Here is a 17,885-nt window from a genome sequence, read left to right as displayed (position 1 = left end):
CGAAGAAACAACAAATAGAGAACCATACGTATAAGAAAGAATAGTAATATCCCTGACTATTGCATCTTCTATTATATGGTGTAGTCCAATGTGAGTGGTTTCCACTGTAGGGTAAATCCTAGAAAATAGAATAGAATTCTTTCTTTTCTCTCGTTGCCTGTTGCTATTCCTTCCTTCTTCCCAAACTTTTCTATTCATAAATATAGTAGGTAATATTGGGAAGTAATAGAATATGTGTTAATCCAAAAATTTATTATCTACCATCTGTAGTACTGATTATAATCTTTCTTGATATCATACCACAGAGTACTATTATGAACAAAGGCATTTGTATCTATTAAACTCCACAGAAAGTATGTCAGTCACATGGCTTCATATATTTTTTACTGTTTAAGAAGAGAAAAAAGCCAATTGAAACTTCAATTGTAGATCAAGGAAATCACGTAGATTGCAATGTGATGGATTATTATCAGTATACCATTAGCGATGATAATGTTTATTTTTTTAAAAAAGTAATTGTTTTACTATCTACAAAGCATTGACCAGAATATTGCACGTTCAAAGGACTATTAACTATGTTTCACTCTTTATCTAATAATGTCACTTTTCCACATCATTAATAGTTATTCTCATTGACATAACATTGATTTCGGTACTCGATGTTAATCTCGTTTTCATGATACATATTTTCTGGTGACTTACTTTACAAATGATTCTAGATTGCTAATAAAACTTAGCAATCTTGAATTTTCCGAAGCCACAATAAGTAATTTACAAAATGATTCTACTATTATACCTCAAAATAATAACTATAATAATAGAAACAAAATTTCTTTATTATCCAGTAATCTTAGTTCATAACGTATACAAACAATAAGTTTTTAATTATAGGCCAAGATTGCTAAGTAATATTACTGTCTATAAAGTATTCGTCATTTTTGTTCGGCGACGATGTATTAAACATCTTCAAATTTGTTTCGTATTTCTTACTACTATATTAGTGTTATATAAATTATGTTACTAATGTAAATGAATCAATTATACTCAATTTCGGACAAAATGAATTGAAATTCAAATTAGATTAAGTTGCAGGCCAGTTATTGATTTTATAAACTACTCACACACACACACACACACACACACACATATATATATATATATATATATATATATATATATATATATATATATATATATATATATATATAACTATTTGCAACAATACACACCCACATTGATTGTTGGTTTCATTTTGCTTTCAAGGACTTTTAAAAAAAACTAATTATATTTTTTTAAAAATGTATTTGTTTTTATTTGCTTATTATCCTTGGCGTCTTTATCATGACTTTAATTAAAATGTTATTTAACTTTTTTTTTTAAAAAAAAAAGCAATTCACATGTCAAAAAACATGTTCTCATGTTGTTCTTTCTTTCTTGTTTCTTCTCAGGTTCAGAACGTGTTTGAAAATGACGGGAACTGCAGCAGCCAATTTAGTGGGAAAACTGTTCTTTAACATCGTGCAAACAAAATGCTTCGTTCTCAAGCCAGAGAAGATCTGCGTGAAGCGATCATGGTGGGGAAAATGCATTAAATATGAGTACAGGAAACAGGCATACTTGAGGGACAATTTACCATATTGAAATCAACAAATGAAATGGTGAAGTGGTGTTGTCTTGCCATAAAAAATATTGTTTTTTGTAAAATATTTAAAATATTTTCTTCGTTAACAACGTGAAATAAATACTCACTGGGATGCTTCAGATATATATATAATTTTTCTTTGGTATTATCCAAACATTGTTTTCCATCGTGTACAATATTTGTTAAACAAACAAAGAAAAAATAAAGCACCCAGATTTTAGGTATTTAGCAGATCAGCAGAAAGATTATGCAGTCACTTAAGAAATGAACACAATTTCATGAATATTAAACTACGGAAGAAATGTGAGTGACAAATGGAACTGAGGTACATCATAGCAAGGAATGCTACTTTTATTTTGTTTTTTCCAAGGTATTTAAGATCTCATAAAGTAGTTTCATTCCTTTGCTAACAGCTGGCGCTGGCGTCATTGTTGAAGAGCGAAGGTTAGTTTTAATAAAATAACTAACATCTAGTAGATTTTTTAAGAAAGCAACGACATTCAGCTTTTATTTTTAAAAAATGAAGAATAAACTATTATTGATACTCAATGTTAGTTACCGTCACGTTTATCCATTGGGCTTTATGTATCTCTATAGTCATACAACAGAGATTTAGCTGTTTTTTCATTTAAATTATTTTCATTAAAAATTTTTAAAACAGAAAACATTCCTTTTCTGAAAAAATCAACAATACTAATAATTATAAATATCAATAGGTTCTTTTAAGAAAGAGATCAGACTAGTTAGCTGTGATAGCTCCCCTTTTTATAGATTACATACGTATATTGATTACAAGGAACCAACCATCTGACATAGGTAATATAAGTAACTTCGAACACCAACAAAAGTCGTAGAAACTATTACATTCCTTAATTAAGTTATAATGTTCAGTAGGTAATAAATATAATATGTTTGCCTCAAAGATTCTCCTTAGAGCACAAGAACATAAAAAAATAATATGCATTGCACTACTTTGACCTGGTACAATGCACTCATTAATCGTATCACTCTTCTGTTTATTTTGTTTTGTTTTAATTGTTACATGTATGTTTCTCCACATCATTGTTATTAATCATCTTGTTATAGCTGTTCTTTCTTTTGCAACGGGAGAGGAAGGAGTTTGTGCACTGAACAATGCAATTTTTTATTGTTTTATTGTGATTTCTGTCAAACCAAAATGGGCTCACTATTTTTATTTTAATTTAAAGAAAAAAGTAGCATAGCAATTTTTGTTGTTGTACTATTTTATGTAGCACAAATTTTATCTACTTTTCGGTAATATACATAGTAACATATCAACTACATAGTTGTCATAATAGAGAGCCTGTTATAACCAACACTTCTAGAGAGTCTATGAGTTAGTAAGAAGCTCAATGAAAAGAATTAAACCAATGGGTTAAATTCCACAATTTATAAAAATACTATATATGTGTACCATAAAGCTAACGTTCTAGTTTTAGCTTACTTAAATAGCATGGATTATATTTACAATGGATGGAAATACGTGATCTGAGTACAATTCATCTCTCACTTACAAATAATAATGTATTTCCTTCCATTCAGATTAATCTTGACACTAACCTCACTTGCTCCAGCAAGGAAGGCTCTCTACACTTATTTAGTTTTATGTAGTGAACAAAAAATTCAATCCACAAAATAACGTATGAGATTCAATTCCTAATGCACAAATTTTACTCTAGTTTTGAGAGAGGCTAACTGAACTATGAAAGGAAGAAAGGTGGAGTCGTTTCAAAAAAGTGTTTTATATTTTGCTTATATTTATTGTAGTGCGAATTGTGATGTCCCATTCACTGTAGCATGTTGAGACAGTTTATTGAGTGCCATTGCCATCATCATCATTATCATTATCATTTTATTTTAAATCATACAAGCTTAAAATCAGGGTTGCCAATTGTCTACGTTCTGTCTTATCTACAATGTGTGTGTACGAAACGAATTAGAGATTAAGATTTCTTATCTAACGTTGTAGTGTTATATAAGCATTACAAAAATTACATAAGGAAACAAAAAACAAAATTGTCTACCATTGTATGTAAGACATTTACAAAATGTTTACTAGTCAAAAAAAATGATAATTTCAATCTTGTTGTAATGAGTGTACATATTGAACAGTCTTCCTAATATATGTACGTAGTTCTGTTAAGTATACTGGATTTACTATTATGTAATGTTTTATAAGTATAATAAAATTAGATATCACTGAATCACTCATAAGACACTACTTGATCTTGCGTGTGAAACTAAGGTCTTTTGAATTATTCTTCTTGAATATGCCACGAGACTTACGTATTAATACCAGGAGAGTTTCATGTATTTAGTGGTTACGATTGCTTAACTATTTAGAGAACTTTACGTAATCATATTGATTTTTTCTTTTCTTCTAAATAAACAAATTTGACAACCAAAAATATCTTCATTCAAACTCGTGGAAAATTATAAAATATATATTTGAGTTACTTCGGTTACCTTCTCCTGATATATTTCTGCTATGATCAAATTTATTTCACTCTATTCATTTCAAGAAAAAAAAATATATAAACCTTCTTGATAGAAGTTGTTTATATGATCTGAATAAGTTGACCAACTATAGTATTGCGTTTCGTATTGTTAATTTGTGGAAAATTGTATTCAAGTTGGTCAGTTCATTCTCACTTTATTGATTTACACCAGAAGTCATACATCTTTGAAAGACAACGTAGTACTCTTACATCAATGTTGATCTCTCTTTATATCCCATACATAATAATGCTATAAACTTGGCAATCCTGCATCGTGCATAGTCAGACGTTATTGTAAATAGATTTTTTGAACTTTATAAAATAAGAAAAGAAGTTACTCTTTGGTTGATAATAGAGTGCATATTTCAAGAATAAATAATTTTGAAATACAGTATACAAGAAGATATCTCTCTTTGGTTTTTCAGTATAATATAGATTAGATCATTGAGTGACTAAATTGCAATAAAAATAGAATCCTTCTTAACCTATATTGCATTTTTGGAAATGTCTGAGAAAGTTATATAATTATTTTCAGTATTAAATGTCATTTTGTCATATTTTTGTTTGTTTTATCAAAACCTTTCCATTAAATCTTATGTAAATAGTTCTGTGTACATTGTATAAAATGGATCATATTGCCTTCCATTTTCCATCATTGTCTCTGAATCAGAATATTTTCGTCTTTGTACTAAATTATATATATATGTATACTGCGCTCATTGTTGAGTACATTTTTTGTACAATAAAATATATTGTTGTACGAAATTGTGAGTATGGTTTTATTCTACATTGTTTCTCATAAACTAAGTAAACAATATTTGAGTAGATAGCAAAAAGCATGCCCACATGTAGACAGATAAGATTGACTTAGCAACTACATAATGATCAAGCATAGGTTACTTGAATGTCTTTACTGCAGCGGTGCATATATGAAGATTAGCTGAGAAGTGTTTTCAACCTAAAATTTAGTATTTTAATCATATTTAGTATTTTCATATAATTTCAAGCAAACTTTAACATGATTGTTGAGTACGTGAGTAAAGAAACATTTCAAATTTTTGTTAGGTAATTAACGTATTTTCTGACACTAGTACTCACAGATTGAAGATAGTGAACAACAGAATTTGCATGTTGTTCACTATCAAATATGTATATAATCAAATAAGAAATTTCAGCTTTCACATTTAATATATTAATTGTCATATGAGTTGAACTTAACTCACGCTAATTTTAAGCCTGGAGTCTCATGATCGAAAAATAACACAAGTATCTGATGTGCAGGTCACTCACGATACCTTGTTGTAACATTTACGTAATTTGATGGGAAGCCCCTAGGGAAAACCCTGCCGCTCGATAATTCACGGACATACAACAATAAATAGTAAGAATTGAAGTAGAAAGATCGTTTTTAGTTTCAAAGATTTTAATTTATTTTCATAAAAGACCGTGACTCTCATGAGAATTTTTTAAAGTATGGCAGACAAAAAAGGGACGTAAACCTCTGTGGAAGAACGTAAGAAAAATAAAGTGAAATCTTTTAGTTTAACGTACCACGCCTATACACGTTCGGCTAAGAAAGACGATGAGTAAGGCGAGTGAATGATAAAAGAATTGGTGAAATGATAATGTGGAAGAGAAAGGGAGTACCCCGAGAAAACCCACGGACACGATGTTGTTCACAACAAACTTGCTCATCTGGGACCAAACCAGGGGCCTAAAGCACCAGAGGTAAATACTCTATCACTCAGTGACTGTATCCCCGGAAAAACGTAAGAGATTGGTCTAAAGCTCAAATAGTTACATTCTTCAGATTAAGGCTTACAGCCTTAACTCCCAAAATTACATTATTTACAATAAAACGTAAAGATAATGAACAATGTTGGTGCAATTGACAAGTTGAAACTTTTAACTACTTTACACTTCAGTGCAAATTACTTAATTTCAAACTCTAGAACTACTTACGTTATTAACGTTAATTTTCGGTCATGTACCATTTAACACAAACCTAATATTAGCACTCAATAACTGAGAATCATAAGACATCTTAGAAGCTTTCACGATATGAATGAATTTACAACTGTTAAAAAATAAAATTTGAAAAACAAAAGAAGATAGTCAGGAAATTCTGTTTCTAAATATGATACAATCCTTGCACATCTTTCCCTTGCTCCTTCATATTAATTCATGACGGGAGTTTACAACTCATTATCATGAGTGTTTTCTTTGCAACAGTTAATTTCTCCAAGATAGATTTAGATCAGTGGTCTTCAACCTCTTTTCCCTTAGTCGGCCACTGTCACATTCCATAAGGGACTAGCAAGCCGCAAGTGCAGTATAATATAATTCAAACACAATTCAGTAAACATAACTAGTTTTTCAGATCAAACTTCAATACATATTAATAAGGAAAATTTTATAATATTTTGCAAAATATTGGATACTTTGATAATCTTTCTTTCTTATGTTATTGATTGGATTCAAATACAAATTGTAAATCTATTCGTAATCATTGAAAAGGGCATCAAATTCTGAATTAATGTTAATTTTGTGATAACATTTATGTAAGAAAAGTAACAAGGCAATAAGCATAACAAAAGTTTTTTTCATGTTACTACTCTGTTCAAATTTAAAAAGTTGTCATTAGGACTTTCAATGAGAACACTGTAACTACATTTTCTTAACTGGGATGTGAATATTTGCTTTGAAATTGGATAGTGCTACTCACACATAGTTTTCAACATGTGAATCGGCCAGTTAATTTCTTAACTTTGATACCACTTTTGTCATTTTGGAAATAAGCTGCTCACTTACGTACTTGTAAATGGTACCGAATAGTGATGCAATAAAAAGGACATAATTGTATAGAACAGGAAGTTCTATTTCTTTCAAATATCTATATATATAAAAGAGAACGTACAAAATTTTGTCCGCTCATCACGCTAATACGGCTGAACCAATTTCTTTCATTTTTGGGGGGTTATTAGGATTTGGACCCTAGATGGTTTTTATCATATCACTTTAATTTTTAATTACCAGTGTCTTGAGATAATTGACCATTCAAGTGTCCATAACGTACAAATCCTTTGTTATTAGTTCATCATAGGTAAAAATAAACGTATTTATATGCAACCCGCATGACCGTGTCACTCGGCGGGTTAACATAAATGACAGGCGATATACAGCGGAAAATAGCTTGAATCTTCTGTTTAAAATTTTTTAATTGATTTGCTTATTTTTACAGACACTTTTACAATATGCCAGCACCGGGATGACCGCAGCGAAGCGGGGCGGGTTAAGATAAATGACAGGCGATATAATGTTAAGATTTACTGCAATCTTCTATGGTTTTTATCATATCACTTGAAAGCGAAAAAGTAAAAATTATCTAAGTAACAAAGTTTATTGCGTTCCGGGGTGACCGCAGCGAAGCGGGGTGAACGCTGCTAGTTTAAAATAAAATTCTATCAGGTCTATACTGTTAAATTTTCCTTCACTGCAACTCAATACTGTTACACTTCACTGCAATAAGTTCGCTATTACACTGCAACTCAATAAGTTTCATTTGCATGTAGTCTGGAGCATTTTTGACATCTACAATGAAGGAGCTGGAGAATGTTTGAAATACATTGGTATGTGACAGGAGAGCTATAGATCTTACGGTGAATTCAGTCCTAAACGCCGTTAAGATCAGCTTCAGCATATTTCTAATTGTCTTGAACTGTTTGTGACAGCACTGGAAAGTGTGTGAGATCACCGTTTACAAGCTGATTCTTCCATAAGCGTAGTTTGGATTCAAAAGCTTTCATATCATAGAGATGGGTAATCGAATTGCTCTTCCTTTCGAGTTTGATATTCAAATTGTTGAGGTGTATTGTTGTGTCCCTGAGATAAGCAAAATCAACCATTCACTCTGGATCATTGAACTGTTCTATTCCGTCACCTTTACAAGCTGTGAATTCACTTACCTCATTTGCCCGCAGTAAGCAATGAATTTACGTAAAGTAGATCACGTCGCCGTATTCTGCCTTCATATCACTAAGAAGGGCTTGGAACTGACTGTGGTTCAGTCCTCGGGACCCTATGAAATTAATCATTTCAACGTTTTTCATAGTATTTTTGCAACGCACACCTTTCGCACACAAATTTTGGTACAGAATGCAGTGATAGGATATTATCTGTTTGTTTTCAGTGGAGCCACATTCGGAATTATCCCTTATAAACGCGAGCTTCTGGCCTCCCAGTGTCTTCTCCAACTTTGGAAATTAGTCCGACGAAATAGTCCTTGGATTTCTGCAAATTGAGACGCGTGTTTCATTTCGTAATATCTCTTCAGATTGAATTCATTACAAATTAAACACAAAGGCTTATCTTTGACGTTCACAAAAAATACAAGTTCGTCCATTTTTCTTAAAATACTCTACGTTCGTCTGTAATTGACACACATGCTGCTGTGGAGCGTTGTCAAATCTAAGTTTCTTTCAGTGATTCGCGTTTTTCTAATTATTAAATCATTTTTTCGTTACGTGTTTCAACGGGCCGCAAAGTTTGGGAGTGGGTTGGAGACCACTGATTTAGATGAAACTAGGTGAATCAAAGATACGATGGACATTAGACAACCATAGGGAATAAGCAAATTGGGTATTCATCTGCGTCACAATAAATAAGACATTTCATGAGATAGAGAAGTTAAAGGCTATGGCTGGTCAAATATTTTAGTTGAGTAATGGAAATAGACACTGGAGAAAAAGTAGTACACTTTGTTTACATCCATCTGGAGTCCCCTAGGGCTCACCTGGGGCATCTATCAGACGTATAGAATAATTATTCTTTTTGTTCTATTGTTGACAGTAAACTAGTACACTTTGTTAGCGAACATCTAACTAACTTCATGGCCTATGGAATCCGGAGGTTCAATGCCGCGTTCACAAAAGTTCTCCACTGACTTCTATTCTTAGCCAACTGGATCCAGTTTCTTTTTGTATTCCTATTTCTGCGAGATCCATATTAATATTGTCCTTCCATCTGCGCCTAGGTCTTCCTAAAAGTCGTTTTCCGGTTTGGTCTTCCAGTTAAGACTTTCAAATCATTTCTACTTTCTTTCATCCTGGCTACATGACTTGCCCACCTGAGCCTCCTACACTTGATGACCCTAACAATGTTTAGCAAACCGTATACACTATGCAGTTCCTCGTTATGAAGTTTCCGCCATTCCCCATTCTCTTGGGTCCGAAGTTAGCGAACACCTACTGTTGTGATTTTAACAATTGTTATTCTCGGTGACATATATCAGACATACATTATTATTATTTTGCATGCCGCCTGTTGTTCACAGCAAAGTGGTACACCTAATTTGAGACCATCTAATATTTTGTGGACCCTGGAGTTGAGGGAACATTTTTTTTCTTTCGAAATGCTGCTACCAGAGCACGATTATGGATTTTGTCATCCAATCATTGTCATGGAAGATATGGAAGATTGTGACAGAACCAGGAAAGCGTTGTCGACTATGTCAGGAATTGAATGCTTTCGTCCAAAATAAATATCGACGGTTCAAAATTTCCGGAAACATTAAAGCAGCACATACAATAAATATTAATTCATAGTATTTCAGAGCATTTTTGCATTCTTTGAAGCTTTGTATTCCTTGGAACTTAGTGGAAAAGTCAATGTGGCTCTTAGGCTAAAAAGTTTGAAGATCATTGACCATCAGGCCAAGATCATTGACCCCTGGCCAAGATCATTGACCATCAGGGCCGGCCTTAAGCCGATTGGACGGATTGCTCCCAATCGGGCCCCGCGCCTAAGGGGGGGGCGCTAATGTCATCTACTCTGCTGTCCAGTCTAATCTATTCTCCAGTACCGTCTTAACAGCATACTAGGTTCCAGAGCAAACAAGTGTGTTGTGGTCCGTATACCTCAATTTTGCTTCTAATAGATGTAATTAATACATGCCATTTGCTCGCGGGGCACCCAATGCTTGCGAGGCCCCGGCCAAGTGGCTATGGCACCGTTAAGATGGCTCTGCTACTCTCGGTTGTCAAGCACACACAACATAATGTAATACATGTATATCTTTAGACTCCACAAGGGAGGATATTGCTACTGCCTAACAAGTAAATGAATAGTTTGTATTAAGTTTTTGGGAATAAGCAAATATTTTCTGAATTTAATGTGAAAATAGATGTATCTAGGGAATATTCTGCACACCTCCAACACCCTTAACACTCCCTCATATTTCCTGCTCGTAAAAATACTGTTTTCTTTGAGTTTGTGTAAAAGTGTATATCATTATTCTTGGTGCATACCCTCTTTTATTTAGAACACTTCACTAAGTAAAAGTTTCTGGCGTTCTTATTTATGTTATGTGATACTACCGCGAATACTAAGAAGGTATTAAATAAATCAGCCTCAGTGCGACTTCTTTGCATATTCTTTCCCTTATAGCTATATTAAAAATACAAAACCAGAGGACAAACTTTGCCCTCTCCCGCGCAAAATTTCGGGGACGTATTTTTTCTTTTAAATCAAGTCGGAAAAAGCGAATGTATACTAGTGCGTACTGAATAGGTGGAATATATGCATATAATTCAATGGAAAACATGTCATACAACTTCTATCAGTTCCTTAAGGTTTTTGATCGTCTCATCACCATTTTATTTTGTCTGCAGTCGATAACGATTTCAAGCTGACTGTATCTTTTATACGTAGTCACCTACGAAGTTCTCACTAGCGTACACTAGGTTTTCTTGACTTGAATTCTTCCCAAAAAGATACAGTTGTTAATGAATCTTTGAACCAACGAATTCATATCAATGTGTATTACAAATATAAACTTACCAATGTCTTAAAGACTTAAACTTTATGTCTTACAAATATAAACTTATGGAAACATAGACTTTACCATTGTATTTCTCGCAAAATTCTAGCCCAATTTGACATATTACATGACCTCCTTCCTATTTCAAAAAAGTCGAGCGAGATACAAGATGGCCGACGTCAAAATAGCGGCCATGATAAGCATATCCTCAAATAGATGTATATTTCCTCTCGGTGTCGGTTAATGTTGAAACCTTTACCTGTTTTACAAATAAAATGAAATTTTTAAACTTGAAACACATTGTTATGGATTATTCTGATCAATCAGGTTTTTGGCCACTACGGCTGTCTTTATGGACGGAAGCACTTTAAATTTTGCTTACGCACGTTTCTTTGATATTCCGTACTTATGTGCCAAGTTTGGTCAAGAAACTAGATTTCGACATCGATAAGTTCATTTGTAAGGGAAGAAAACTATGACATTCTGGTACAGAACATTCTTGAAAAATTGCGTGGCACAAGGATGGAATATGTATATAAAAATTATTCACTGTCTGCATTTCCATTTGGGTTATTTCTCTGAAAAATGTGCTGCTGTAAGCAACGAAGAGGATGAGCGTTTGTACCAGAACATTTTGCAGTTGGAAAAACGTTATAAAGGGAAATGGATATAACCATTAGATAAGTAGGTACAGAGTACTATATTATATATATGTGTGCTCTACAGACCTTGGTACAAGATAGTTGTAAACCTGGGGCCCCGCGAAATGTTCCCAATCGGGCCCCGCACCACCTAAGGCCGGCCCTGTTGACCATATACAAATTAATTTCATATTTCGAATTATATACTACATACTATTGAACCAAGGAACTAATAATTTAATTTACGTAGAAGATCGATTCGTCTTTTTTGTTTTAGTTTGATACTTTATATACTGTTACTTGTGAAAATTGCAACATCAGGAATGAATGAGGGGTATGAGAAGCTCACACAATTTGTACGGCAGGGTATAACATACGTACGATTACTTTTCAGCCATATGGTGCGTACCAGTAACGACGCCAGTTTTAGTTTCTTGAAGGGCAAGGAGAAGGGCAGAGAATTTTTGGAATGGCGACTATTTGTATGCAAAAAATAATAGTTATATTATACCTGATCTACTTCAATCACAACAAGACTGAGGGCAGTTGAATAGCAGACCATGCCACTGGGGGCGCCCGCCTCCATTGCCCCCTTTAATGTTTCCACTCTTGTGTATGATGGCCTAGTAGCACCTTCCCTCGGTTTTGGGTGCACTACTGTGACAGGACGTTTTGTTCACAAGGGACATCACCGATTGTTCGGCTCCGATTTCAATGATTTTTGTTTTTGCCGATTTGTGATGAGAGACATTTTTGCTATGGTGCATGTTTTGTATTATATATATATATATATATATATATATATATATATATATATATATATATATATATACAGGGTGGGCCTTTTTATCAATCCACGGAAATATCTGAAAAATGATAAAACATAGAAGAAATGTTTGATGTGCACGTTATATATTGCTAAGGGGGAAAACCAATTCCGCCAAAAGTACCCCTCCCAGCCCCCCGTAAATGGGGGTAACAGGGGTAACTTTGAAATGTCAAATGGGAACATGGGTCGAGTAATACCTCGTTCGAAAGGTCTTGGAAAACTAAGTAATGCTGTACCAAAAGATGTTTCATATGGAGCACCAGTTTCAAAATGGCCGCCATGATATAGTTCGGAAACTCCAGTATCCGTAGTATGAAAACCATGGAAGGTAAATGAATGGAACAAAATTGAAATACGTAAATATCATAGGGCATATCGAATGGTGTGGTCCCTGTGATCCCAGCGGCCTCCCTGAAGGGGTCTTGGGGGCTAACTTCAAAATTTCAATGTCCGACCGGACAACGGTTCAGGCGTACGCTTGACCTACCCAATGTTGTTTGGAAGGCAGACTTCATGGATAGAGAATTGGTGCACTGAGTTAATACGGATGGCAACATTTACATTTTGATTAACTTTTAGCACTCATGCCATATTGTGAGCTTCAGGGATGAAACGGTGCGTACGTATATCCCCAAAATGCTTTCCGAATAACCAGCACGCATTGCATAAAAGTTTCTGTGGCGACGGAGATTAGCAAATTCACACGTTTTTAAGTTCCAGCAACTGCATTATTCGACAACTTCTTTCGTATAACGTTCCTTCTGTTTTCGCATCAAATCATACTCAGCCATACAGATATACGTTACCATTCAAATAAAATTTCACCTTTTCTTAGTCACTACAGCAGAGTTTCCCAACCTTTTTCAACGTGCGGCACACTACGGCTGTTACTTGGATTCTCGCGGCACACATTTGTAGATATTATTATTATTATTATTATTTGTAAATATAAAACACAGTGGTATATTTCCTGTGATTATTGATCTCCTTCTCACAGAGAAGAAAGCTCTATCACTGTTTTATTTTCCGCGTGGTAAATCATTATGCTTATTTTACATTCTAATTTAAAAATAGGAAACAATTGCAATGAAATATTGGACTCAGGTTTTAAAAATATGCTTTCTCTTTAAAAACTGTATCCAACCTTTTACTAAGAAGTAAGATCACTAAATAACAATCGAACAAGCAAATCTCTTCTACTTTTAAAACACAAATGTAGGTAATTTTTCGAAAGGATTGGATGATGTTTTAAATTTTCAACTTACGAAATAGTCTGCAGCATTAAAGAAGCAATAATTGTCATAACAATGGTAACAAATACTTTTTTCAACATTAGAAATGTACAGAACAGTAACCTGGTATGAAACTTAAAATTGTAGATTCATGTAGAGGTTCATAGTAATGTGAAATACAAATATACATTTTTCCCTACGTTTTGCAATTTGATTGCCATAAAATTAATAATTTTGTTTCGATTCCTCGCGGCACACTAGTGGCTCATTCACGGCACACCAGTGTGCCGCGGCACACCGGTTGGGAAACGCTGCACTACAGCGTCATCCTTACAAACAAATGTTTCAACCACACCATACCTATTTTAAGGTAGCCTTAATTTGCGAATTAAAGTAGAGTTCTCATTTGAACTTTCACTGCTACTTTCCACCCCACTCACATACAGAGCGCAGGGAGAGATTATTTTGCAGGACTTGGATTTTTCTCTATACATTATGGCAATTTTACTCTAACATTTTTATCTCTGTTGTATCATTCTCGAGCCTTGGAACGCCTTCGTGGTTTTCCTATTTAATTTTTGTTATTTTCATTTATGTCTAACCGTATTCATACTATGGGTACTAGACGTTTTCTTAGACGCAGTAACCATGTCTTGGCGATCATTTTGAAAACGGTGTCTCATGTCGAAAATATTCTTACAGAAGCTGTTTGATATTAATTTGTCTATGTAACGTGATGTTACTCGCTTTAAGTTGCTATTTGAAATTTTCAAGTTGGCCCCGGATACCTTTCAGTTGGCCCTTGGAGTCACCCCGACAACACCTCTCGATGTGCCTTACATCAGTTAGCTACTCCAGTTTTTCTTCTGTTGATTTATCTCCAATCGCTTTCATACTAAACCTTTTCTCTGATACGGATACTATATTTCGGCGGCCTTTTGAGAACACTGCCATTTCACCTCTATCGTTTTCTCCTGCGAGATGTTTGATTTTGCATGATTTATCGAACGAGGAACCACTCGACTCATGTTACTATTTGAAATTTTGAAGTTAGTCCCCAAGACCCCTTCAGGGAGGCCACTGGGATCACAGGAACCACACCATTCGATATGCCCTATGATATTTACGTATTTCAATTTTGTTCCATTCATTTACCTTCCATGGTTTTCATACTACGGATACTGGAGTTTCCGAACTATATCATGGCGGCCATTTTGAAACTGGTGCACAATATGAAACATCTTTTGGTACAGCGTTACTTAGTTTTCCAAGACCTTTTGAACGAGGTATTACTCGACCCATGTTCCCATTTGACATTTCAAAGTTACCCCTGTTACCCCCATATACGGGGGGCGGTGAGGGGTACTTTTGGCGGAATTGGTTTTCCTCCTTAGCAATATATAACGTGCACATCAAAAATTTCTTCTATGTTTTATCATTTTTCAGATATTTCCGTGGATTGATTAAAATGGCCCACCCTGTATATATATATATATATACAATAATTTTTAAGAGTTGTGATGTGGTTATTAGAGATTAATGCAGAAGTCCCTTACTACCCTTTGTAAATGGAGTGTTAATGAGAGAACAACCATGTAGATACATATAAGGCCTAGGGGAAGTCGTATGGTAGGTATGACTTTGACATTAGCCATCTTGAAATCCGCCATTTTGAATTAAAGTGATTTTGAAAAATGAAAACCATCATGTGACACCTCATTTTAATAGCAAATTTTCCCGAAAAGCCAATGGTATGCTTATTTTTGTTCTATAATTAACCAATATGAATTTAGGAATGCTTCTAATGTGCACCAAACGTCCATTATTCGATCTTTCAAATTGGCAACGCTCCTAATTTTCACCGCATGTTTTAAGATTCCAACTGGCACTTTGCAATTGTTGCCATGGCTCATGTTTTCTAAATTTATTACATTTTTTTTAAGAGTTGCGATTTGTCAGTTTATACATACTTTCGTAAAAAAAATCTCGATATAAGAATATTTTTTTGAAACTTGGTGGCCGCAGGTGGCGTCCAAATTGGAAATGATAGTAATGATCATTTTTTGTGGACAAAAAATGTGTGTCAGTATAGAAATTTATCGGCAAGTGCACGATATGCATGGTGAAAATGCGTTTTAGAACGAACGTGTATACAGTGACGACACATGCTGAGCTTCTGCCCAAGTTTCAGAGGTAAGTGTTGGATTATCCCTTATAGCCAACATTTTGCACCTTGTGAATTTCCATGCTTTCAGTCCCATAAAAGAAGAACTTTCAAAGCGAGGATATCACTTGGATGACGAGATGCAAGCTACAACCTAACAATGGTTATAAACGTTGGATGGGAATACTCCGCAGAAGGTATAGGTAGAAAAATCTGTGCCATGCCTTGACAAATCTTTAAACAAAGGAGATGATTAAGTCGAAAAGTAGATTTTATATGGAACTTTTGTGTACAAATTAAAGTATTGCAAAAGCTCGCTCCAGTTTTTTTTTCAAACAGTGCAAGTATTTTTTGATTGACTCTCGTATATCATATACTCTATATGCTCTAACACAAGAAAGAAAAATGTGGCGTTGTAACAACTACAAAAATGTTTTTATTTTTTAAGTTGGGTAAAAATTGTTCCTTGTTTCTACTTCCATGGCTATTCGAAAACAATCCTGAGTTGGAAGAAGTTGTCCATATCAGGGATAAAAATCTCCTTATCTAGGGGGAGAAGTTTTTGTCTGGGGAAATATCTGGCAGTCTGCAGTTAATTCGCAACAATCAGAAGTAGATTGAAATGAAGGTTTCTGAGAATAAATTAACGAGAAGTAAAATAGGAGTAATTAAATTGAATATAGTTGTCTTTCTTTTTTCCTATCACAAAGTAAAAAAAAAAAAAAAAAAAATCATGAAAATAATGTTTTTGTAACAAGCCAGTTTACATAAAATAAATTGAATAAAACTATTTAATGTGAAAAAAAAAAGTTTATCAATCCTTCACCATTAGTTAAACTCTCAAGCCATCCGCAATGTGCAATTACTAAACATCTATCTTGGCGTGTGTTCATGAAAGTGAATAAAAAATACTTCCAAGCTCTTGAAAGTTAACTTTGTCTTTCCAGTCTTTTTCGCTTCTAAGTTTTCTGTGTCATTGGCAATAACAAGAGTTTGAATTTTCTCTTCGGGTCACCATAAGTTTTTCAAGGTTTTTCCTCCATATTTTCCCTCCCAAAATGGAAGGAGAAGCCCTATTCTTCATTCTTCTCGTTCCGTAAAGATTGAAGATGGAATTATTTTCCTTTTTATATATATATATATAATATAGAAAAAGAAGAAAGGTAGATGAATAGCTGCCATTATTCTACAGTCATTGAATCTGCAAATCTGTTAATTATCCCGTTGAAGTCTTTATTTAATAGTAGCAAGAGAGAAAGAGAGAGAGAGAAAATCGGAAACCTATTGAGTTCTGAGGTTTTTAATCTCTTCCTCTTTCAGCTCTTTTTCTCCCTCAGAAGTCTTAAGAAAGGGAATAAAGTTTGTCTTTTGGAAGTTGTACACTACACAAAAAAAGGCCAAGAAAAAGAAGTTCAATTTTCAAAGTGGGTATGCTGTGATATCATGGACTGCACAATATGGGAGAGTGTCACTTCAAATAATGCTGCATGATAAATCATTTTCACAAAATATTTTCTTTGTAAATGAGGAGAGACTAAAGAAAACGACTTCTTTTCGACAATAGATTATGAATGGATTGACAATGCTTTGAAAGGAAAGTTATTACGCACACAAACTTAGAAATTTTAAACTGAACAAATTGAAGCGTTTCCACGTTAATCCAGTGATTAGCACATGTATATCCGGGTTCGATTTCCGCTGGTACTACACATAGATCATATGCAACATTAAGCTTTAGTTTTTGTGTAGCCTCTGTGCTGAAAAAGACCATTAGACGTTAATCACAGAGCAAGACAAAGCAGTTTCTAAATGTCCTACCCCAAGCATCCTAAATATAGAAATGCTAAACAAACAAGAAATTATAAAGAAATTTTCATCGTAGCACTAGATATAATCTTGCAGATTAAGAATAACGTTACTAATACGAAGAGTAATCAGAAAGTAAGGTTACAAAGACTGAAGTGAAATTTGTATATGGTACTTGTACCGATTATGGCCCGGGTCCCTAATATGACCCACAGACAATATCTCTGCAGATTTA

At 34.1% G+C, this 17,885-nt stretch overlaps 1 protein-coding gene across 1 annotated transcript in view; it reads left to right on the top strand.

Annotated features, from left to right (window-relative positions):
- The window catches only part of LOC145660912 (uncharacterized), a 68,228-nt gene extending 63,300 nt beyond the window's left edge, over positions 1-4,928 (top strand). Inside the window, exon 5 of the mRNA XM_081726346.1 lies at positions 1,449-4,928. Coding sequence (XP_081582472.1) covers positions 1,449-1,641 — 193 coding nt within the window. The 3' untranslated portion in view covers positions 1,642-4,928. The remainder of the gene's footprint in view (positions 1-1,448) is intronic.
- The last annotated feature ends 12,957 nt before the right edge of the window (positions 4,929-17,885 follow it).

The sequence above is a fragment of the Thermobia domestica genome, chromosome 9, assembly GCF_964235325.1.
Source record: "Thermobia domestica chromosome 9, izTheDome1.hap1.1, whole genome shotgun sequence".
In the NCBI taxonomy this organism is placed as follows: Eukaryota; Metazoa; Arthropoda; class Insecta; order Zygentoma; family Lepismatidae; genus Thermobia; species Thermobia domestica.
The sequence above is the reverse complement of the archived record's forward strand: the minus strand, read 5'-3'. Positions and strand labels throughout refer to the sequence as shown.